Raw genomic sequence first — 25,433 nt, forward strand, 5'->3', positions numbered from 1 at the left:
AANTAAATAAAAATTTTTCGCCTCTGAATTTGCTTGATTTACTCTAAGAAATATATATTAGAGAAAAAAACAACTATTTGACTATCAAATAAAGTTAATTATTCAATAACATAAATTGATCAAATTTTAAATTGTAATAATACACAAAACAATGGTCCTCCAGCTAGCATTATTAATTCACACCAAGAACCTCAGGAGACCATTATGAAATATCGATCCTTACCATACTTTCACATAAACTTACAAAACCTTTTAAAAAAATTAAAATCAACATCGTTTACTATAATGTGGTTACCAACAAATTTTTAAAAAACAAAAAGACAAAGATCCTCCGGAAAGGTTAAGTCATCTAATATACAAAGTCAAACGTAGGGACTGTGACAAATGTTACATACGACAAACTCCTCAATATCTGTTAAATCGCTTCAACCAACATCTAAATGATAGCCTCTCAGAATCCAATAACAGTGTACTTTCTTCGCCCCTGCATATCACAGGTCACACCACAACCTTCGAGGACGTATCGGTTCATCAACTTGCCACACCATCCAAAAACGACTTTTTTTGAAAATGACTCATATATACAGAATTAATAACTATATGAACCCAAGATCTGACTACGATAATCTGAGCACCATTCCCTATTATTCGCTATCTATATAATAAGTTATGAACCAGTTTGTGTTTCTCTTCGTTGATTTTCGACGTGAGGACGCTTATGGGTCCACTCTTCAGTCTTACTCTAGATCTACGATCACAACCTAAAACTTGCTCATTACCATCATTTATGGTTAACCTTTTTGTTTTGAATCCTTAGTTTACAGTTACATTATTTATGCCTTTAAAAATTAATTCACAACATGTAAGGAAAATTAACAAAAATTATAATTTCAACTTGTCATTCATATATATTTTCGTAGTGGTCTCCTGATGAAGCCAAGAATGTTGGTGAAAATTTGAGAATTAATAAATGTAACAACAGCAGCACATCGTTTTGTTCACAAGTATTTCCCTACCGACACCCGCAATTTAATTATATTTTATCGTTTTCTTTATAAGTACTTTTGTGTTATTATTTAAATAGGTAATCAAGCCCTTCCCACCGTCTAAATTACCCATCAACATCACTATGCAAATTACAAGTTATATGTAATTACTTGCATTATATCTGCAAGTAACAAGACCGTGGCCACTTGCGAAAGGCCAGATGAAGGGTTCCGCGTAAACAGTCGTCGTGACCGTAATTATGACCGCGTTTTTGGTCGTTTTTATTACGTTCATCTAGTACATATTTGTAATACTATTGATACAAAATGTACCTATCTATACCAACCGTATTTCCACAGAAATATGTGGGAATCATTTTCATTGTAAATATTCATCAGCAAAGTACATACATATACATGCGTTACCAACCTTTACTTAGTTATACTTCGTGTAACTCCAATTGTAAAAAGACTTCCTGCTATTTATTGATGCGTGCCATTATTCGTCACCTTTTCTACCAATAAACTAAAAAAGTTGCGTTATCCTTTGCTTCGCTTACATTTTCTCGTATTCGTGCGTTATCTATATTAGAAAAAACAGTGTACTGTACTGATTATTTGTAAATTGTATGCTGAAAATAAAAACTCAATCTAAAATCCACACCAACTCTTTTCTGTAAAACATCTCCTAACTTTTGACCTGCGTATAGATTCTCTAAATATTCTTGCCACCTATATCTGACTTTTTTGATTTGCTATCAAAATGACCTCTACCTCGTTTCTTATACAGTAATAGAAATAAGTGCCGAGCTTGAAGGAGGTGATGAGCGCTATAAATCATTAAAATTGAATGAATGTCTGAAAGTTCATCGTTTTCAAGAAAAACGTATTTATAATTACAGGTAAATTCAATTCTGGTTCTTACAAACAAATACAGCCTATAACACAGCACTCCATCAGCTATCGATTTCCAACATCAGTGTAGTATTTGCTTTGTATTTTTTTTTGCTCATCATCGTCATTATAAGCTGGTCAGTCCTAAGACTGGTTGGACACGTACCTCCATTCCTTCCTACCCTGAGCTAAACTTCGCATTTCCCTATAACTAGAACAACCCCACATCCTTAACTATTTGCGAACAGTAATCTAATCTAGGTCTACCTCTACCCCTCCTAACTCCTATTTCTGCCTCTAATATGTCATTGACTAGACCTTCATGTCTGAGAAGGTGTGCTACCAACCTATCTCGCCTATTTCTTATTGACTTCCATAGTCCTCTGTTCTCCTATTCTTTCTAATACATTTTCATTTCTAACCTTTTCTATCCATGTTATCCACATCATTCGCCTATAACACTACATTTCGAACGCTTCTAACCTTTTCTTTTCACTGTTCATGTTTCGCACCCGTACAACGCCGCACTCCAAACAACCGTTTTCGAATTTCCAAATTAACCATTCGCGAGCATAGAAGTGACTTCTTTTTAATAAAAGCGACACGACCCTGCGCTATCCTCTGCTTTATATTCCTACTACTCCTTCCGTCCTGACTTATCTGACTTCCTAGATATCTATAATCAGCCACTTCTTCTAACTTTTCGTCTCCTGTCTTTATATTCGCTCTTTCCCTACTTTTTCTTCCCTTGCATACCGGTATTTTAATTTTACTTTTATTTATTTTCATAGAGTACTGTTTTATCAGTACCGCTTCCATTTTATTTAAAGCTATCTCTAACTCCTCCTTACTAGATGCTAATACTGCTATATAATCTGCAAATCTAAGCATACTAATCTTTTACCCTTGTACGTCTATCCCTACAGTTGTACTGTCTTTAATGATGTTGATGGCGTCTTCGATGTATAGATTAAAAAGTAGCGGTGACAGTGTGCATCCCTGTCTGACTCCCTTCCTAATATTTACTTCTCTACGTTGCAACCCTAGCTTTATAACTGCCTTTTGTTCTTTATACGAACTAAGTATCACTCATCTATCTTTGTAACTCATCCCTACATTTTTAAGTATTTTTGCTCGTGTGTTATTTATTTGTTAGATTAGATTAAGTGTGATTCAGGGTGTTTATATTAACAGCCAACAACCTATAGTAGCCGTTTATTCTTTTAACATTTAAGCCTTGTATGAGGCAATCGATATGCAGTTCAATAAACCAATTCAGTAATACAACATCTATTATTAGTGCAGGTGTCACTGTAGAACAATTGTTAATTATATCGACGTTGTAGGAACAAAATCCTCAATTTTAAATTAGAAGACAACCCCCAAAATAGCACAAGTGAAACAGCAGAGATAGTGTGGTAAATTTTAAAAGTAGTTGCTGCATTCTTATCATCTGCCAAGAACCTTGAAACTGGTTTTCATCCGCGAGTTAATTTTCGTTAGTGGCTTCGACAGGAAAATGCTGCAGAGCCTAGTTTTTTTTCCATAGGGTGTTGTTTTACAGACAAATTTGCTTCACGCGGAACAAAATTTTTAATTTTCACAATAACCACTGTTGGTGCGATGCAAATTCGCATGTCGTACATCCTTCGTGATATCGGTAAATGTGTGGTGCGAGACTTATTTGACTTTTTTGGTAAGTCGACAAATTTGCCTTAATAAAATTAACAACTATCTTTGTTTTGTGTTTCTACATTTACGTAGTGCCGCCTGTAGTCTGTAGTGTATTTAGTCTAAACATCATGCATTGTACTAAATTGTTTATCTTACGATTAGACGTTCGATAATGCGATAATCGGCAATTCTCCATCTAGAAGCGGCAGAATTTTTATCACACTAGAGCCCTATGTTGCCAACTCGTTTAAAAAACCGGCTTCGGATCTTAAATTATTGCGATTTTCTTAAAAAACATTTACCCTTAACCACGCTATTGAACGCACTATGTGATTGTTTATTGCATTTAGTTTACACCCTCCAAAGCGCGGCACTTATTTCTGTTACACCCGGTATACATACCACAAAATGTTATATCAGACAAATACTTTAAGCAATAATTAAAAACAATTTTCATAATTAGTGCCAAAACATTTGGCTCCCCCATTTTGATTTTTGTCCGTTAACAACCGTTGTATTAGCATCAACTTTTTTTTACCGCATTTGTTTGAAACAATGTGCTCAACGTTTCGTTTAAAGTTTGTCTAATGTATTGATTTTTGTAATGTATTTATTTGTGTTTTATTTACATAAAATTTATGAAAATAATCAACAAAACTCATTTAAAATGCGCTACCAACAATAAAATTATGCGTTATTCTGTTACCCATTAAAATTAAAGGTACCTATTTTTCCACTCTTCCAGGTAAATTGTTTTTTAATGGAAATAGTTTAGTATTACACTATTTATTCATAATTTCTTTTCTTTAATTTTTACGGCAATTTATTAATATCATACAGTATATTAACTAACTATATAACAGACAGGACTAAATCAAGTAAAAGAGGGGTGAACAAAATTTATTTATTCCTTTACATGATCAATCACCAACGTTTAGCTTTATGATGTTAAAGCTTCTTCAGGGTAGATTATGAAAATCATAATATAAAGTATCTCAGAAATGTAGAAAACATGTGAACAGTAAAATATCCATCAATGCTCTACATAGTTTATAGTATTAATGTGTAGGTAAAATGTATGAACATATAATTTAAAATTAGTATTCACAATTTTCATAAATAAAAAGTAAATTAAAAAGAGTATTAATTGTTGACATTCACCATTAAAACTCTTTTTTAATTTACGAGTTAATTTATTGTACTAATTGTGAATGTTAATTTTAATTATATGTGCACATTTCACATACACATTAACATTTATGCACTTTTATGGTCCATAATTATTAATTTTCGAGACACTTTATAATTATGAGTGTCGTAATGTACCCTCTGAAAAATAAGTTTAACATCATAAAAATAAAAGTGGATTATTAATTATATAAAAAGAAATAAATCAACCCCTTAATTTGCTTGATTTAGAATTGTCTGATAGTCTGTATGATGTAATTTTTAAATATTAATAAATGGCAATGAAACTTAAGAAATTGAAAATAATAAGCAGCACTATAGTATTTCCGTTAAAAAATAATTCACCTGGATGAGTACACAGTAGATATATTTTTAATTTTAACAGGTAGAAAAATCAATGAATACGTAATTTCTATAAAGCAGAGTGTGTTACAATTTTATTGTAGATAATGCTTTTTAAGTAAAAAATTCTGCTAATTAATTTTGTAAATTTTAACATCAAACAGACTTTGAGCGAAACATTGCATGCTTTGTTTGAGGAAATGCGGGAAAATATTCATATCAATCAATATAAGTTAATGTTAAAACAATCTGTTAACGAACAGAAATCGATATGGCGAAGTCAAATATTTTAGCACTCATTATGAAAATTGTTTTTAGTTTTTGCTAAAAATAATTTGATTTTATTTATTCCACTTTCATTGTACTTTATAGTTAAGTGGTCCTTTTTATCATCAGTTGTCTGATATATACACCTTCAAACTTATTTTATTTTCCTAATACGTATCAGTTGGACTAAATCAAGAAAATTCAATGGTTACCAGGTTTATTTACTACTTGACATACATTAAGTACCTAATCAAACACCGTCTCGTTTTATAATACTAAAGCTTCTTCAGGATAGATTATGAAAGTCATATTTATAAAACCCTATTGCTTATAGTACTAATGTATATGTGTACACATAATTAAAATTAACATTCACAATTTAAACAATAAATCAATAAACTAGTTTTAGTTGATGTGAAAGTCGATGTTACCTCGTTACCACAATTAAAACTCATTGATTTACTGGTTTAATTTGTTCTTTTAATTGTAATGTTAATGTTAATTATACCATGTGCAAATGTTACATGAACATCAACACTATAAGATATTCGGTGAACATTAATGGATCTTTTATGCTGTCCTTATTTTCTACATTTCTGAGATTATAACTTTATAATCTATACCCTGAAGAAACTTTGACATCATAAATTGAAACGTCGTAATTGATTATTGATTAGGTGCCTATATAAAGTAATAAATAAAAATTTTTCGCCTCTGAATTTGCTTGATTTACTCTAAGAAATATATATTAGAGAAAAAAACAACTATTTGACTATCAAATAAAGTTAAATGGAATAAACAAAACCAAAAGTTTTAACAATAATTAAAAACAATTTTCATAATTAGTGCCAACATATTTTCTTTTCTTTAACACTTTGTATTTGCATCAACTTATTTTAATGCAATGATTCGTTCAAAGTTTGTTTAATGTATTGCTTCTTTATAATATATACACAATATGCAGATTGTAAGTACATATAAAATTTTCAAAAATAATCAGCTGAACTTTAAAATGCACCGACAATAATAATTGTAGTATACCTGTTTATATATTGAAATTACCAATTCATTGATATCATTTGCTAGTTTGTTACCCATTACCAGTATGTTTAAAGTAAGAAGGGCCCTTTTATTTTAACATTCCACTACAAGTTTCATTTTTAATTACCAATAGTTTTAACTTGTAATTTGTTTAACTTTAATAAACTCTTAAACTATAACTCTCTTTTGAGGCGATAATTAAATAAATATAAAAAATTGGGGAAAATTTGCTTCCAAATAACAATTTTAATTTTCACATATTTATTACCCTTTTTGTATTTATTATCATTACTAAAGTTAACCATCAGTTATTAAGGTATTGGGTACTTTATAAAATAAAAAATCTGAATTTCAAATAATTTGTTAATAATTTAAAATAACCACAATCAATTAAATAAACTTTTAAAGACTGTAATAACAAGTACCCCAATTGAAATGTAACATATACAACACAAATATTGAGATGTAACAACTATTGTCCTTCAAATGTATTTTAAATATATTTAATTATATACACAAAGATATGTTTCATAAAGTAATAAAAACCAGTCTTTATTATTGTAAATGAATAAAAAAAATTAAGACATACCAAAAAATAAATCCCAAACATCAAAGAGAATTGATTTTCATTTTATTCAATTGTAAATTAATTAAGCATATTTGCTTATTTCAATGGTACAGGTAGTGTTGTGGAATTTTTTTCTAAAATGAAGAAATGAATAAATTGACTTTATTATAGATTTGAATAAATAAATTAGATACACATCAGAAACAGAAACAGTAACAAAAAATAAATTCGAATAATAAAATCAACTAAAAAAATAAAATAAAAAAAAAGAAAAATAAGCATACCCAATAATGTTAAGAAGTATTTGCAGTATTTCTCCAAAAACCAAAAACAAAATAAAAAGGAGAAGTATTTGTAGTATTTCTCCAATAAGCAAAACGAAAATAAAAGGAAAATTCAGTAAGTAGTGGTTCTAGTGGTTTGGTTTTCCATTATCAAATTCAGTTTTCTCCAAATAGTTTACCTAAAAAAAAAACAATCATTAGATTTTATCCATACTTTTCTGTTCATAATTGCGCACTTATCTTTTTGGTTCGAATTATTGATTTTTAATTGCATTAAACAAAATTTGGCTATTATCGCAAACCATGAATTAAAACAAATAAAAGAAATAACGCACATTAAACTACTACCACATAAAAAGGGCACTAGTACTAAAATCGATAAAAGGATAGCTTTCCATCCTGCGCCATTGTACCTACATTTTAGTATTTATTTTGTTAAAAAAAATATAAGGAAACTGACGTTTGCAGCACAATGTGTAAAAGATGTATCATTTTAAATTAGGATAATAATTCAGTTTTTTAAATATTGCATACTTACATAAAAAATATTCATATCACTACAAAAAAACGAACCACCTCACTCCAACAGAGTATGATTAGACGCTAACGCTAGCGCCAAAAGTTGCCCCTGTATATATACCCTCGGTCGGCGTGGGTACGCTAAACTCATAGAACTACCGGTAATAGATACAAAAAAATGATCAGTTATAGATAACAAACTACTAAAATATATTTTTTTTGTAAAAACTACTTTTAAGGGAGGTTAGAAAACGATAAGCAACGATTGTTATAAATGTTTTATTTTATTATGGTCCAAAAAAGTAGTTCAAATGAGTCATTGGTTTACTATTTTCATAAAATAATTGTTCATTATCCTATTAGACCTTAATTATCCTCCTATGTAGGTACATAATTATAATATTTTCCCTTACATTTTCATTGAATGTAAATATACTAATTTGTTAATATATGTAGGTACTTGTACCTAGTAAACGTGCACACAATAGCCAAACAATCAAATAAATAGTTGGCTTTGATAGTTTATTTATCATAATGAAAGGAATAGACAAACGCAGATTGTTTCTTTTATAGAAGGCAGCAAATAATTCGATTATCTTTTCAATGTTATTATCCATCAGTAGTTCCAATGAATAGTTATCTTTCATTACCTACTGTTAAACAATGTTAAACATTTTATTGTACTGTATTACCAATTATTTGATTAGTTGTTATTCCCTTTTTCCTGTAATAGTTATCCACATTTAAATTTTCCGTTAATTCATCTTAAATACATGTACTTCAACCATTAGCAAAATTGACAGGATGTTTAACTTCTAAAGCTATATTTTGTTTAAATAAACATGTAGGTAGTAAAAACAAGTTTCATAACTTTTATTACTTACTAACAGAACCCTAACAAATTAGTCCAATGATTAATTTTTTCCTAAGTACGAAATACTAAAGAGTAGTTTAAATGTATTATTGAAGTTTATTATTGTTAAACAAGAATGAAATACTAAAAAATAGTTCATAAATGAATTATCCTTAACGTCTGTTAGATAGGTATTACGCTATTTATAAAATAACGAATAAACTGCCGATGGTTCTTATCTTTTCATTTAATTTTGCTACATGGTTTAGAAATTAGCTCAAATGAATCGTTAACCTGTCGTTTCATTACAATTTGTAATCGTCATCTGCACTGTTGAATTATTTTTTAATCTCCTTCCTTGATTAAGCACAAATCGTAAACAATAATACAATTGATGAAAAAGCAAAAATTTTGTGGTTAATATGTTTGTTTTATTTAATGCATTTAATACATTTATTGTTGGTTATTTTCTTCCTAAATACGTAATATATTGAATGAGCATTTGCAATTATTTTACTCTATACTAAAAAGTAGTTCAAATGAATTATCAGTGATTATTTATATAGCATTCGGCCTATTTTGTACGTAGGTGTAACTGTTTAAGTGGAAGTATAGGTGGTTTAGAATGACATGAATCTTCAGATGCGGTTTACAGCAACCATAATGTACTTTTGGAAAACATTGACTCGACTGTTACTCTATTAATTCTGTCTGTCTCTAATTTAAAAAAGAATAGATAACAATTTTACCTATTGTTGCAGGAAATAAGTAACAACTGTACGTCACATTACGATGACGTATTCTTATTTTTCTTGAAGTAGTTCTTTTGCACCATTTATACCACTATACCACGTATGCCTTGTCAACCAAGGTTGTGGCTATTATTACATCAGAATAAATCAGTGGACTTAATAGTTCTTCCGCCCTTTTTTCCATCCTCCTCTGTACAATTCTAGTTAAGATTTTTTTCTCATGGGAAGTTAAGCTAATTGTTCTAAATGTCTCGCATCTATCCGCGCCTCTCTTTTTATGTATGGTTACTACCACGTTCCTCTGGGACTTTTCTCGTCTCGTAAATATGACTAATAAGCTTAAATATACGATATCTAACCATGTCCGTCCCCTATTACACTTGTTGATGACATCCCCAGAGGTAGTCCCCACCCGAACATCCGAATGGGGGACTAGTTTACGTCCGAAATGCTTTACCCCAATGGATGCCATCATTTCATTTGTGTAGTAGGTTTCACTCGGGATCATAGTGATGGTTTTCCGTTGTCTTTCACATCTCAGTATTATGCATCAGAGTGCCATACCGATCCTCGTGATTACTGCCATTCTGAGTTCTCAAAGAGCTGCTACTTTCAGGGACTTTTCTTAGTCTGGTTTCTCTTTAAGAACCCCCTTCCCCCATTTTGGTTGAACCTATGGTCCGGCTCCCTAAATCAACGAAAATCGCAAGCCGATCCATCTACTCTAGTTTGTACAAGAGTTTCATCAAGGTTCAAGTCCCGTCAGATCGGACGTTAATAATTAAAAATAAAATAAATAAAATCTTTTCTCATACTACAAGATATAAGAATGTATTTTCATATAGATTATTCCCGATACCAGCTAGGTATTCAGGGATTAGAGAAATTAATAATAATAATAACAACAAGATATAAGATGGCGACAATTCAGTTTTCAACTAACACTTTTTATTTAGGGGAAACGAAATTAAAAAAATAGTAAGATGATAATGTAGGGATATAACAGTAACGTCTAACTTTTTCGAGGGTTATTCTTCGACTCCCCATTCCATCCTTTTTAAAATTGTACAGTACTCAGTACTTCTTGACCGTCCCAGAGGTCTTTTTCTTTAAGCAACGGCAATAAACTTTATGACAGGGTTGCGTCCGAGGATCTGGCTACTACATGTATATTTTCTTAAATATAAGTAAATAATTCTTATGACCATAACAACTTAAAATTTAAACATTAAGGACCAACTTATTCTAAGTCACGTCTGCATACTACAATAATAATTATATATATCAATAATAAATATCAGGTATTTTATTATTCAAAAGAATTTAATTAAGTTAGCTGGCGTAACAACGAATTGTGGAGAACGGAGGAATTTTTAGTACCAATTGTATTAACGGTAAAATAAAACAAGAGGGGTGATTACTTGACTATTTTTTTTTAATTTATTTAATAACGAATAAACAATAATTGAAATAACAATTGAATTGACAACAATTTCAATCAAAAGATTGTGATCAAGTTTTCTTGTACTTTCTTTTATTTACAACCCTTTGAATTACTGGCAGTCTGTAAAGGAAAACGGACATTAATGATCCAACCGTAGCACCCAGCCAATAAACCACCATATGCTCAGTAAAATTGTGACCTTTACACCCAAGTTTCAATGACGTTGCTAACGCGGGGTTAAAATATCCTCCCGAAAAATTGAAAGCTACAACAAAAAAGATAATATGCAATAAAAAAAGATACGCTCTGAAAGTAATGTACCTGCAACCACAAGGGTTGTTGCAAATAGGGCATCCAAAACGGTTGCCAAGGGTAAATTCATGTCGTTAAGTCCTCTGGATACTATACGGCACAAACAGGTAGCAGTTCCTTCTATTATTGCTCCTGTGATCATTGGAACCTGTGTGCGCAATTTTTAGAAGTTATTCATCACTAATAATGTACTTAAACTGAATCATTTACATTCAAGTCTGCCACACATTCCTCAAACGCTCTCCCTTTGTGAGTCTCGGCAAGTTCCATTATCCACAACATTTGTACATAACTGAATATTACCACTCCACCCAGCACTTGGGCTGCTATCATCATAAAAGCCTCTATTATCCCTTTAGAACCCATAAACACTTCTTCGACGGCGTTGTATGGACACGCTGTTGCGTTTTCCCAATTTAAAGACCACCAAATGGTCAAAAGAAACAGAAAAAGAGCATACGTTGAAACGCCATAATTATCTGCAACTGATTATCTACATGTACCAAAACAATTTTATATAAAATCTCTTGTACAAAAGCTTTAAAAATGGCCTTACTAACATACTTAATGATACCACATTACGAAAATTTTTATCAAATAGATCACACTTAAGATTATGTGACATATCTATGTAGACAGATGGGGTATGAGGAACCCCATTTCATTTTAGTTGTAAAAAGTGTAATTTTTGAATTAGGCAATAAATGTTACTACATTTGCTTTCTACAATGATCCCTTTATAAGAAAAAAATTGAGTATCTAGTAGAACAATAATAACAAAAATAAGGGTAAATTTTTGCTTTAGAATAAAGCATGAAGGTAGGTACTTTTCAACCAGATAAAACACGTGCTACTTCTTTACTTTACATAAAACATTAAGAATTAGAATCAAACCAACTAAAAACACAAGGTATAATGCAGGAACTAAAAAATATTTATATTGAAGCTAACAGAAAACAATTTATCGGCCATCAACATTGGTCATTTTTCATCCCCAAACCGCTAAAAACCGCGTCCTTTTCAAACATACTGCGATTGTTACTGTCTAAATATCTTAGTATATTAGAAAAAACTATAATAGGAAGCTACTGAGCATTTCCGATCATAACGCGTGGATTTTAAAGTTAGGTATATGCAATTTGTGCAGCTTGGAGTTTGTCACACCCCACATGTCGAACGCAAATGAAGACGAACAGGTTGAAAAATAAATTAATATTTATTTTCATTTCAGTATGTAAGTCATTTTATTTTCGTTTGCTTTTCAGCAACATTAGTATATCCATTCTTGTGAGTGAAGCAATGGATACCTACTAAAAATCGATACCCAATATTTTGAAAATTATTTACAATAATAATGTCGTTAACGATCTTAATTATTTAACGTAGCCAATCGCTAAATAATCCTTACTGTTAACTTTTTTTTAAGGTCTGCTGATGCTGGAAAGAAAAACAAACGAGGGGTTGCACTTTCCTTAACGATGAGCAAGACCCTCGGAAAGATGAAGGCAACAAGCAAGGTAGGTACTTCCAAAAATCCAAAAGTACCCACCCATGATAACGATAAAGCACACAAAAGTATATATTATTTAAAATAGTTTAGTTTTTGTTTAACAAAATTCTGATTATTTTATCGTAAATAATAAATTAATTACGCTCCAAAAATGTTAATGTAAAATAATGAAGGAACTAATTAAGCCGTCGTCTTAAATCGCAAAAGCTGTAAATCACTAACTGCATAATTTATCAATCATAGATACCTACCCTACGTCCCTCTCCAGAGGTTAAGTATGATACAACATGACAATTTAAATAAACTCTGAGCCAACTAAAGTGGCGGCTTATGCAATAAAACTGTGCCAACAATAGACAGCCTTTTCTCATGCTTAAGCGCAATTACAACTTTATGGCACCATTAATTTCATATTCTGTGTTATGTACCTATGCCTACAAAGGTCAAAATAATTCGATGTGATCTGTATGCTGTCGAAACTGCCAGACGCGGATAGCGATTTCGATCTTTTTGGATCTCATCAGCGCGTCGTAGTCAGCAAGTTAGTCCGTGTTCTGTCGGAGCTGTTTGCGACTAGCTGATGAGATCCAAAAATATCGAAATCGCGATCCGCGTCTGGTAGTTTCGATAGAATACATACCACTTCGAATTATTTTATTCGATTAAGCTAACGTGCCTATCACGTTGAGGTTGGCTACGCCGGGATTCGTTTTCAGCAAGTAGATATCCACACAAGTGGACTTTGTCGGGGCATACGTAATCCTAAAATGTAGCATCGTGCTACAGATGGCGTTTACTGCGCCATTTGTAGTATTTTCTAAAAGGTCAAAACAGTTTGAAAACTTTCAGAAAGGTGTATTCAAATGAATTCCATCAGCCTGTTTTATCAAAATGTGGGAGATGTGAAGGTAGTACAACATTTTTGTTGAATTTCAGCTGCAAAGATAAACTCAATAAGGGTTTCTGTCCGTTAATATTTTCACTAAATAAAATTCGGGCCGCCCTCCTTATTTCTGCAGATGTTAGCCATTCGACAAAATAAGCTTATAAATCTTCTGGAAGTTTTATTACTTCAGCCGCCACTTTAAAAGGCTCAGAGTTTATTATAAGTATTACAATGCAAAGCTGATTTGAAATGGGAAATTTGGCCAGAAATAAAATTTAGTTATACTTTCATTGGCGAAATATCTCAGGTACGCGAGTCCCTTTAGGTGACACACTCATGGCTTTTGAGACTCCAGAGATGTGCAAAATAGTTTTTTAAAGGTATTTAAATACTAAATACAAATACATACTTTTTTGATTTGTTATTTCAAATGTAAAATATAAAATAGATTTCCCTTTTGTATTTTAAATGCTAAATGCAAAATACGTATTTTGAAATAACTTTTTTAGTATTTATTTTTCTACATTCACTTAAGCATAAAACATTTTTTAAGAAAACTTTGTAGGCATTTTCTCATTTTTTAAATATTGGAGTTTTTGTAGACTAATCGTGGTGTTTGCACTATATCACCAGCTGCGAAGATTGAGTATGACTCATATTTTTCTGTTTGAAGTGATTGAGATATAGTTTTTCTGTCTTTATGTTATAGTTTCTTCAATTTAGCAACAAATAATTCTTGTATATGCTTCTTTATTTATCTTTGTCACCCGTTTTAATTGTAAAAAAGACCGATGCTGAAATAGTTTGTTTGCCATGAAAAATCAGAGCCAAAAATAGGGTTGCAAATAATTTTATTGATGTCAAATCAACATCCATCATTTTATATTAAAATATTTACAACCCCATGTTGTTTCCGATTACACATTGTAATAAGTGAAAGAAATGGAATCCATAGTTTCTTTAGTTTTGGGTTCATCTAATAAGTAAAGTTTTTCGAATCGTTTTCTAAGAATTTTGGATTATAGGCATTTATTAGCATACCACAATATCTTGTAGTTTTCAGTTTTACACAGCTGGCGTATATCAATTCGATATTGTTTTGCGGGATGTTTTGTCGTAATTCATAGAATTTCGTAGTTCCTTGCTAAAAATACGATAAGTGCATGCTGATTTGGCAGGTGCTGATATCAATTTGGAACTGCAAAATTCTATGGACCATGACATTGAACCCGGAAAACAGTATCAATCCAGTATTTTAGATTTTATCCATTTCTAAAGTTTAGAATTTTTTGGACTCTCTTCAGTTGAAGAATTAGAAGGCATTCATGGAATGTCTCTTTGTCCCCTTTTTAAGCTTCTAATGGCTAATGTGAGCAACTTTCATTCATCATTTTATATAATGTTTGATCGGTGATACTAGCGAAAATTTTAACGGTAAAAATGTATTTTACATTTTACAAACAGAAAATACGTTTGGAAAATTATTTTAAAATAAATTACAAAATGCTTTTCTCAAAAAAGTATTTAAATGCAAGATAAAGATAAAAATGAACGCATTTCAAATAAGTCACATATCTGCTCGAGACGTTGACCTATCTGTACCTACCTATAATGAGTTCAAAACAGCATGCACACAGTTCAGCTGTTGCGATGAATTCCAATGCCACATCTCTCCACAATCCATGTTTCACTCGTGTTTTTACCAATCTTCTGCCAGATGAGGCCAATACTGAAGTAAAACATAAAAACAGTGTTGATATTACCAATGGATGAACACCACCAAGATTCTTTTTCTGACTAAAAAAACAATATTTTTATAACATTAATTTCAAAAATAAATATTTGTAGCTGCATTACTTCATTTTTTCGTTTGTTGTCTACTATACTATCTTACAATTAGTTGTTTACTCATGACGGATTTAGAACGTTTGATAAAATATTGACGCTTGTAATAAATCGTCAAATTTTGAAGTGTATTTAATCAATATCATTGCAAAAGTATAATAAAAACATTGTTTCGCTATCACGGTAATGTCTGTGACGTTTATTTTAGTTTTATTTCGGCTCTATGTCTTTCTTATCAATATTAATTATAAATCTGTGCAACAAACACACTTCTTTTTGAAGGTATGTGGGGTACCTAAACTACTTTATTTTTAAAACATATGTATGCCAAATGCTGGTCAAATTTGAATTGAATAGTTGATAAGTAGATAATAAAATTTATTTATTAAGCATATTAAATATAAGGAAGCTGTTAAAGATTACACAGGCCAACGACGAAAAAACTTTTTTAATAATTTTAACTAATTTCTATGTAATTTGGTGTGCTGATTCCGAAGAAAATAACGAAAAAGTCGTATCATCTTCCATTTTCTCACATTTCAACATTAAATAAAAGTAAATTTTATTAAATTGGTTTACTGCCATGATATTGACAGTCTAATGAACGAATTTGGCATTGAATACAAAAAGGAAGATTGGAGACTTTTTATAGACTCATCAAAAACAAGTTTAAAAGGTGTATTATTACACAATGGAAATACTTATGCCTCTTTGCCTGTTGCTCATTCGGCCCATATGAGAGAAACATACGAAAATCTTAATATAATTTTTGAGAAAATTAACTATATGGCTCATGATTGGATGCTATGTGGAGATTTAAAAAGTATCTCAATGCTTCTTGGTCAACAAAAGGGATTCACAAAGTTTCCATGTTTTATATATGACTCGGACAGCAGAGCAAGGGATCAACATTGGTCCAAAACACAATGGTCTTTAAGAAAAACTTTGACACCCGGCCAGAAGAATATTTTGTATACAACTTTGGTTGACCCCAAAAAGATTCTTTTACCACTACTACACATTAAGTTGGGTTTAATGAAACAATTTGTAAAAGCTTTGCCTAAAGATGGTGATTGTTTTAAATATTTATGTAGAAAATTTCTTCATTTATCAGAAGCTAAACTGAAAGATGGGATTTTCGTTGGGCCTGATATTCGTAAATTGATGTTCGAAACCAACTTCGAAGCAACGATGAGTACAAAGGAAAAAGAGGCTTGGATATCATTTAGAGAAGTTGTGACGAAGTTTTTGGGCAATGTAGAAGATTCTAACTATGAACTTATCATATCTAACATGATAAACAATTTTACAAATGTTGGTTGTCTGATGAGCCTTAAAATCCACTTTTTGCACAACCATCTTGACTTTTTTCCTAAAAACTTTGGTTTTATCAGTGAAGAGCAAGGGGAACGGTTTTATCAGGACATCAAAAAAATGGAGACACGATGCCAAGGAAGGTGGAATGTAAACATGATGGGTGATTACTGTTGGACACTTCACAGAGAGCAACAAAATGCTTCGCATGGGAGAAAAAGCTATGCAACAAATTTTACAGAGAGAAGAGAGAGAAAATATAAAAAAACATATATCTAATATTTACTAATCTATTATTTGTAAGAGAAAATTGTAACTTAATTAAGAACTAAATTTTTTAATTTTTAATTATCAAATTTTTTCCTATTTTTTGAAATATACAATTATACAATGCACAATGTCATATTGTGAGAAAATTATGGGTGATAAAAAGAATCTGATATCGAATACGGTTTCAGCACTCAAAAATACATAAGATTTAGGTAAATTAGTTTAGAAAGTTTTAACAAACATTTTTTTGTTGGCCTGTGTTATTTAAAAAAACGTGTAGAAGTGAATCAAATTAGAATTGTGTAACAGTCATTTGTTTCATTTTGCTATTTCTTTTGTTTATGTCGAAAGCCAATAATTATGTAACCCTCGCTGCTATTTTACCTATTTTAAATTTACCTACCGTTTCTTCAAAAAGTCGATTTAAAATTGGTGTTTGTATTATTTCTCTAGTGTATCATTAGTAATTGTTTTCTTCTATAAACGTTTCACTTGGTAACATGTAAAAAGAACTTACTTGTATCCAACTATTCCATATTTCTTTAAATATTTATAGATTTGGTCAGATAAACTCACAGACTTTGCCATTCTTTTTTAGTTTAAAATATGAAATCAGAAGATAGATTTGTAGTAAACATTAAATATGTCCAATCTACTTTTAAAGCACGCTCACTACATTTTGTTTAACGGAGAGATGCCACTTGAAAATGACGACGAGAGTAGGAAGTACGTATGCACATTCAAAATTATCTAATTTTAAAAAATAGTTGAACACTCTAGTAGAGATCTCGTGGTCGCTATATAAATAGAACGTAGCTACAGGGAACAGTATGCACCCAGAGCTAAACTGAGCCATACATTTTGTATAGGGACAATAAAGTTTACCTAAACCGTTGCACATCATCAATGTAATGGTAACTGAAAAGATAATGACATAAAAATAGCCTTAAATAAATTACAATTAAACCAACGGTGTGTTGATACTTCTACTTTATACCTATTGTTTTATAATTGCAGATGTTCACTTGTTGTTTTATGAAACAATTGTTTATTTAGTTTATTAGTCACTCATTAGGTTCACAACAAAATCAAATTGAGTCCTTTAACGATAAAATTGTAGGTACCTAAAAAAATAGCGCGTTTCCGCACCCAGGAGTTGCGTATTCTTTAAGTGAACCTTTATGGTAAAGGTCTAGATGTTGGGGGGGAGGGATCGAAAGAGGAGGTCTCCCCAACCACTGTACCATAAAAAGTTCGTGGCGGTCTCACCCCGATAAAAAGTTATGGGGGTTCAAAGTTTATAAATATGCCAATTTTTATACATTTATAGGCATGTAAATATTTATATAGTCATTCTTAAACAATATCCAAAGGTAAAACCAATGAAAAATACATAAAAATATTGAGAAAGTTATATAAAACATTATTTAAATATCTTTATCAATAGGGTAGGTTAGGTTNAAGTTTATAAATATGCCAATTTTTATACATTTATAGGCATGTAAATATTTATATAGTCATTCTTTAACAATATCCAAAGGTAAAACCAATGAAAAATACATAAAAATATTGAGAAAGTTATATAAAACATTATTTAAATAGCTTTATCAATAGGATAGGTTAGGTTAGGTAAGGTTAGGTTATCGGGTTTTGTTCAAGTGACCACCCTCTTTCGATCCCCCACCTCCACCCTCTTGAAAATAATTTTTTTATGTGGTTTTACTCAGGTGACCACCCTCTTTCTGGTGGGGCCATCACCTAGACATTTACTACCTTTATAAATATCATCTGTTTTGATAACGAAACTTTTTATTTATTGCGTTAAAATGGCACTTTCAGTATTTTGATGTATTGGAAGTATCTATATAAAATAAAAACCGCCATTGCTTTTGTAAATATTCTTCTGTATCCCTTTACAGAGTTGGTTCTACATTCACATTGGTTAAATAAACAAATAGAGGGGATAAGTCAGTACGGTCCTTTGGGGCCCATAAAAGCTACCTGTTGAAACTTAATGGGCGTGGCACAGTAGATGCAGAATTGGATGGCCATTTTCAATATGCCTTGGCGAAGAAGTAGAGAGCAAGAGAGCAGTCGATGATGATTAACTATCTAACGATAAGTAAGTAAATGAACCATATTCTGCCAAATCGTGGAAATAACGAATGCATCTTGCAGTCATTTTTAATCAATTTTCATACTATCTTTGTCAGTTCCGCTCTTTTCAGTGGTTCAAGTCAATTGAAACTTTTTATGATATGCATAGGTTAGCGCGGAAGATTGTCGTAAGGTGATATATTTTGGCAAAGTCGTTACAAATGATTCATAACTTAGTATTTAGTAATTTTTAATCTCGTAACAGTACTTCCATAGAAAATTTCACCCTATTCGGTAGTGGAAGTCACTTTGAATTTCTATTTTATAAGCTCGGCATGGTATCGTAAAGTCGTACATGTTTTGGAGAAATCGTAACACATCGTTCATACAGGTCTGACGCTGGAAGCTGGCGGAAATTTTAAAATGGCGTGGATGCGCGGTGGCAAAAGTAGGTAGTTTTAGGTATGATGATTGTAGCCCTCTTTCTTCAATATTCCTATCAGCAGCGTAGATTAAATATTTAAAATAAATATCTGAACGCTTATTTGTGTATCGGTTCCTAGTGACTTACCCAAATAGGTCATAAATGGGCAAGTACCTGCGCGACCGTTCGCTAGCTTCCTTCGTCCGGCCTGTAACTTCCTAGTCATTTGTGTGGTTCAAACCAATTTAGATTTCTATTTTATAAGGACGACGTCAGGGTGTCGTAAGGTAAGAAGTGTTTTTCAAAAGGTGTTCTTGCCAAATGAAGGAACATGATTCATTATGTCGCGTCCTAGAGTGGTTCAAAGTTAATTTATTTAAATTTATATGATATAAATGCAGTAACGTGCATCGAAAGGCGACGTGTTTTGGGAAAAATGTGTTTTACGAAATGCCGGACCCTTATTAGCCATTTTTCAAAATTTGATCACACAAAATTTCTCTGAAAATGGTTCATAATTTCAAGTTCTTTTTAACCAATTTGAAATCTGGATGCACAAAAATTTCTCTTTTTTAGTAGTTGAAGTCAATTTAAATTTGTATGATGTAAGCGTGGCAGAGGTTGTCGTAAAGTGACTGCTTGTGGTATGTTTTAAGAAAAATGTGTATTTAGGAGGTTGTAGGAAATGTTTCATCATTTGAGGTTCTTTTTAACCAATTTGCACTCAGAATTTAATCCTTCACGGAGTGGTTTAAGCCAGTTTTAATATGTGTGACATAAGCGCGGCAGGGTGTCGTAAGGAAACTTGTGTTTTGACGATTTGTATAATATGTAGACAGCCCAGGCCAGGGCTATTTTCCGTAAGGATCTAGCGAGGATCCTTTTAGTTATACAGAAATGAAAACTCCAATAAAAAATATACATGTACTTATTATTGCCTTTTTAAAATTAAACATTGCTTATTTTATTATATGATATTTTCAGGAAAAAGTAGACATTGGATTCGTGGAATCAATTTCGCTACATTCATTTCGTGGACATTTTGTTATCATTTTTAAAATTCTTAAATTGGCTATATTTCACCAACGGTTGGCCCCTGCCTAACTGTTTCGGAGTTAGAGCTGTCGGAAGTTTTAGCAAATCGTTATTTTTCAAATTGAGGATTAAATGTTTAGGATAACATATTTGGCGAACTATTAAAGATAGCGCGAAAATTCTTTCACCAACGGTTGGCCCCCACCTAAGTGTACAGGAAAAATTTAATATGACACAAATACAACTACATTTATTAATTACATTTAATTTTTTTGTACATACCCAGGCGAAGATGAATGATTTTTTGAAAGTGTGAAAGAAAGTGAAAATTTGTAATTAAAATATACAAACGCATAAACTTATAGTGTATAAAGTTTTAAATAATTATTACTGTACATAGGTTTAAATATCAATTACATAGTCGCGGCGTAAAGAACACGACGCTCTACGCACGACACCCTTTTCTTATAACCCTTTCGCTATATTACCTGACCAGTAATTATGCATGTGAAGACTATATCTGGCCTAATCTATCTCAAATCCATGATGCAAAGCATACCACACATGTCTATCAGGGAATAGTTTCCAACTATAATATATTCTAAGGCATACCACTTAACCCCTGATGTATATCACTTCTTGGAAGTCAATTAGGGAATCCCCTTTCATCACAACGCAGACAATAAGTAGGCATTTTCAGTTCCGCCTAGGCGATTTTGAAAACAGTGCTAGTTGTAAAGTGTTAATTTAAATTATTAATCAGAGATTTTGTTGTTAACTTTTGTGTTTTACTAATCCTAAGCCTGGATAAAGTATGAAAGTAAATTTTAAAGTTGGGTGACAAATCACGAATTTATTCTTACCTGCAAATGGTTTTTAAATGATCAAATATTATTAAGTGACTAATCACGAAGTGACAAACAAGATTAAACCGATTGTAAATAACTAAAGATTCAGCTAATTTGTAACATATTTCATTTGGAATCGGGTGGTTAACGCCTATATAATTCCTCCAAGCACGATATTCGCCTGTACAAAAAAATATGTTGTATAAACTTACTCATTGCAGCATTGCAAAAAGAAACATTTGGCTATTGGAAATTTTCGCTAGTATTTTAATTTTGGGATCTGTTTTGCCGTTCGAATTTAATAATTAATCGACTTACACAATTTATAATTTGCTTGAATCATAAAAAGTGCCAAAAATGCTCTCGAGTATTTGATTTCCTTCTCGATTTTTCGAAAGCGCTTTTCAGTATACGTATTTGAAAATATTTTCAATTTTATTTTAAATTATTTCACTGGGGAAGCTTACGTTATTTTTCTACAACCTAGTTTGAATACTCTCCGTACTCAGGCTCATCGGTGGCGCCAGCAGTCATTTGGTTCTGCCTCTGTTGACCGTGGGCTAACACGTTACAAACAGTGGAAATTTCCTCATTACTAATGAGTCGTTAGTATTTATTAATATTTTCGGGCGTTAATGTGTTTACGTTTACGATAATCGTTTTCGAAAAAATTGTAATGTTTAGCGTTCGGACAGCAAAATGTATAGTGAAATAAATGATCCTATGATTATCTTAAGTTTATTCTAAATAAACAAATGCTGATAACGGTAATATCTGTTGTTAACATCAAGTGAGAAAGTATTATCTAAGGATAAAGCCAGTAAAATGATTTAATGTGAGGCTTTTTATGTTGGGATCGTAGTAACGAATAAAAGTTAGTTTCCGGTAAGTTTTTCACATTTGATCTTCATCTAGAAATTTCGATCGTTAGGATACAATTTGGAGGTTTTTTCTTGATTAGAAATGTAGGTTTCATATTTACTATATCTATTACAAATTTATATAAAAAAACTTTGAAAATTATTTTAAGACCTCAAAAATTCATTCATCCTTCTATTGTCGGAAAGAAATGCTGCATCCCATATGAACTGAAAATTTTTAATAATAAACACAACACAATTTCGCCAGAAAAAGGGAATTTTTATGATGGTACGGTACGACTAGGGAAGCGTATTTGTGATCCTTTTCTTTCCGAATACTCGCTCTTTTTAATACAATGATCAAGCGTGCGTTGTTTAAATTGTATTAATGTAACAATTAACCATTTGTTTTAAAAATTATGAAACTAAGAAATTAATTTTTTGTCATATACTTATAGTTTTTATTTATTATGCGTACCTACCGATGTAGTGCTTTTAATTTCAATTTCTTTCTTATAATTATGAATAACGTATTTCAGTGATTTCTGACCATATTATAAAAAATTCCTTCTACAAATCTCTCAAAGTAAGTGTCAGTAATTGGTACATAGGAGTATTATTTTAATTTTTGTTATACATGATATTAAAAAACTACGTAAGAGCGAAACTGATTACCGCTATTTTCCGCAATTAAACTGTATATAAGGCAAGCTCGTTTGCTTACCTAGCGGTAATACGGTCGCAGATCGTAGGTTGACTGCCTAGACGCTGAGTGAGGGTACCTATAGCAAAGCGTTATTAGGTGGAATAGGCCAAACGGGCGACTGTAAGTCCGGCGGTGTATTACCCCCGTATTTTCCACTGTTCCAGTTNTTAAATATTTTAAAGCATATTTTGTTGATATGAATATACTTTCTAGCTTTTGTTCGAGCGTAACTTTCTGTCTTTTATTCTCCGAATACTTGCTCTCTTTAACAATCGTGTGGTTGAACGCTCGACCGACAGAACAAGACATTTTGGCTCGTTTTGGTTTAAATAGCCACTAAAAAATGTATTTTGAAAATTAATGCGTTATCTTTGTGTAAATTAAATGTTTTTAAACTTGTATTACAAAGGGAATGTCTTAGTTTGCCTATTTAATGATATGTGGAGTTTAATTTCGAAAATTAACGAACCATACTTTAAAGCTCATACATTGTTTGAAATCTATACCATTATAGAGGTGGTTGTAGCATACCTTTAATGCATTTTAAATATTTTAAAGCATATTTTGTTGATATGAATATACTTTCTAGCTTTTGTTCGAGCGTAACTTTCTGTCTTTTATTCTCCGAATACTTGCTCTCTTTAACAATCGTGTGGTTGAACGCTCGACCGACAGAACAAGACATTTTGGCTCGTTTTGGTTTAAATAGCCACTAAAAAATGTATTTTGAAAATTAATGCGTTATCTTTGTGTAAATTAAATGTTTTTAAACTTGTATTACAAAGGGAATGTCTTAGTTTGCCTATTTAATGATATGTGGAGTTTAATTTCGAAAATTAACGAACCATACTTTAAAGCTCATACATTGTTTGAAATCTATACCATTATAGAGGTGGTTGTAGCATACCTTTAATGCATTTTAAATATTTTAAAGCATATTTTGTTGATATGAATATACTTTCTAGCTTTTGTTCGAACGTAACTTTCTGTCTTTTATTCTCCGAATACTTTCTCTCTTTAACAGTCCTATGCATGAACGGTCGACCGACAGAACAAGACATTTTGGCTCGTTTTAGTATAAATAGCCATTAAAAATGTTTTGAAAGTTAATGCGTTTTCTTTGTGTATATTAAACCCTTTTAAACTTGTATTACAAAGGGAGTGTCTTAGTATGTCTATTTAATAATATGTGAGGGTTAATTTCGGAAACTCACGAACCAATGTTAAAAGCTCTTTCATGGTTTGAAAGCTATACCACTATCGAAGTGGTTGTAGCTTCTTTTTAATGTTTTTTTTTTAATATTTTCAAGCATTTTTGTTGTTAATAATATATTCTTTAGCTTTTGTTCGAGCGTAACTGTCTGTCTTTCATTCTCCAAACACTTTTTCTCTTTAACAGTCGTATGCTTGAACGCTCTACCGATAGAAGAAGACATTTTGGCTCGTAATGGTATAAATAGCTATAAAAAATCATCATCATAAAGTCGTCAGTCCTAAGACTGGTTAGACACGTACCTCCACTCTTTCCTATCCTGAGCTAAACTTCGCATTTCCCTAAAACTAGAGCAACCCACATCCTTAACTATTTGCGAACAGTAATCTAACTTAGGTCTACCTCTACCCCTCCTAACTTCCGTTTCTGCCTCTAATATGTCTCTGACTAGACCTTCGTGCCTGAGAAGGTGTCCTACCAACATATCTCGCCTATTGTTTATTGACTTCCATAAAGTCCTCTGTTCTCCTATTCTTTCTAATACCTCTTCATTTCTAATCTTTTCTACCCAAGTCATTCTCATCATTCGTCTATAACACCACATTTCGAACGCCTGTAACCTTTTCTTTTCTACCGCTCCCACCGTCCATGTTTCGCACTCGTACAACTCCGCGCTCCAAACATACACACACTATCTTTGTGTAACTTAAATATTTTCAAACTTGTATTACAAAGGGAATATCTTTGTTTGTCTATTTAATGATATGTGGGGGCTAATTTTGAAAGCTAACGAACCATATGTAAAAGCTCTTTCATGGATTGAAAGCTAAACCATTATCGAGGTGGTTATAGCATACCTTTAATGCATTTTAAATATTTTAAAGCATGATTTGTTGTTAAGAATATATTTTATAGCTTTAGTTCGAACGTAACTTTCTGTCTTTCATTCTCCGAATACTTGCTCTCTTTAACAGTCGTGTGCTTGAACGGTCGATCGACAGAACAAGACATTTTGCATCATTTTAGTATAAATAGCCATTAAAAATGTGTTTTGAAAATTAATGCATTTTCTGTGTGTATATTGAACCTTTTTGAAATTGTATTACAAAGGGAATGTCTTAGTTTGTCTATTTAATGATGTTTTGACCATAATTGTTCAGAATTATTTTTATGATATATTTCAATACATTACTGGAATTTACTAGAAATATTTTACTTTGATGTTAGATTTGTTAGAGATATTTGCTGTGTCTATTTTAAACATTTATTGCACTCCAGGTGCTTTTGCTGGACCCTTCCGG

The 25,433-nt window shown here is 31.6% G+C and overlaps 1 protein-coding gene and 1 long non-coding RNA gene across 3 annotated transcripts; both read right to left on the reverse strand.

The window, feature by feature from the left end:
- Positions 1-1,113: 1,113 nt before the first annotated feature.
- LOC112906471 lies at positions 1,114-7,835 on the reverse strand. Its single transcript, XR_003232372.1, has 4 exons — positions 7,783-7,835; positions 7,245-7,423; positions 6,982-7,094; positions 1,114-1,569 (listed from the first exon to the last, which is right to left on the reverse strand). It is a non-coding gene; the product is annotated as an uncharacterized LOC112906471 (long non-coding RNA).
- A 2,954-nt stretch (positions 7,836-10,789) lies between these two features.
- Positions 10,790-17,675, reverse strand: LOC108742796 (aquaporin-11-like). Of its 2 annotated transcripts, none has more exons than XM_018478119.2 (5): positions 17,467-17,675; positions 15,127-15,317; positions 11,335-11,609; positions 11,134-11,272; positions 10,790-11,077 (listed from the first exon to the last, which is right to left on the reverse strand). In XM_018478119.2, the coding sequence occupies exons 1-5, from the start codon at positions 17,535-17,537 to the stop codon at positions 10,881-10,883; spliced, it is 873 nt and encodes a 290-aa protein (XP_018333621.1). In that variant the 5' UTR covers positions 17,538-17,675; the 3' UTR covers positions 10,790-10,880. The 2 variants fall into 2 exon arrangements, with proteins under 2 accessions (XP_018333621.1, XP_018333630.1); XM_018478128.1 differs by lacking the exon at positions 17,467-17,675 and adding an exon at positions 15,378-15,467.
- Positions 17,676-25,433: the final 7,758 nt, after the last annotated feature.

Source organism: Agrilus planipennis, unplaced genomic scaffold (assembly GCF_000699045.2).
Source record: "Agrilus planipennis isolate EAB-ADULT unplaced genomic scaffold, Apla_2.0 scaffold3, whole genome shotgun sequence".
Classification (NCBI taxonomy): Eukaryota; Metazoa; Arthropoda; class Insecta; order Coleoptera; family Buprestidae; genus Agrilus; species Agrilus planipennis.

Bases quoted from the DNA above. Each gene is read 5' to 3' on its own strand.
- LOC108742796 (XM_018478119.2), bottom strand. From the start codon at position 17,537: ATGGCAAAGTCTGTGAGTTTATCTGACCAAATCTATAAATATTTAAAG. The intron at 11,610-15,126 runs GTAGGTACAGAT...GTAGATAATCAG, and splicing joins CTGTTTTGAACTCATTATAG to TTGCAGATAATTATGGCGTT. The intron at 11,078-11,133 runs GTACATTACTTT...TTTTTGTTGTAG, and splicing joins AACAACCCTTGTGGTTGCAG to CTTTCAATTTTTCGGGAGGA.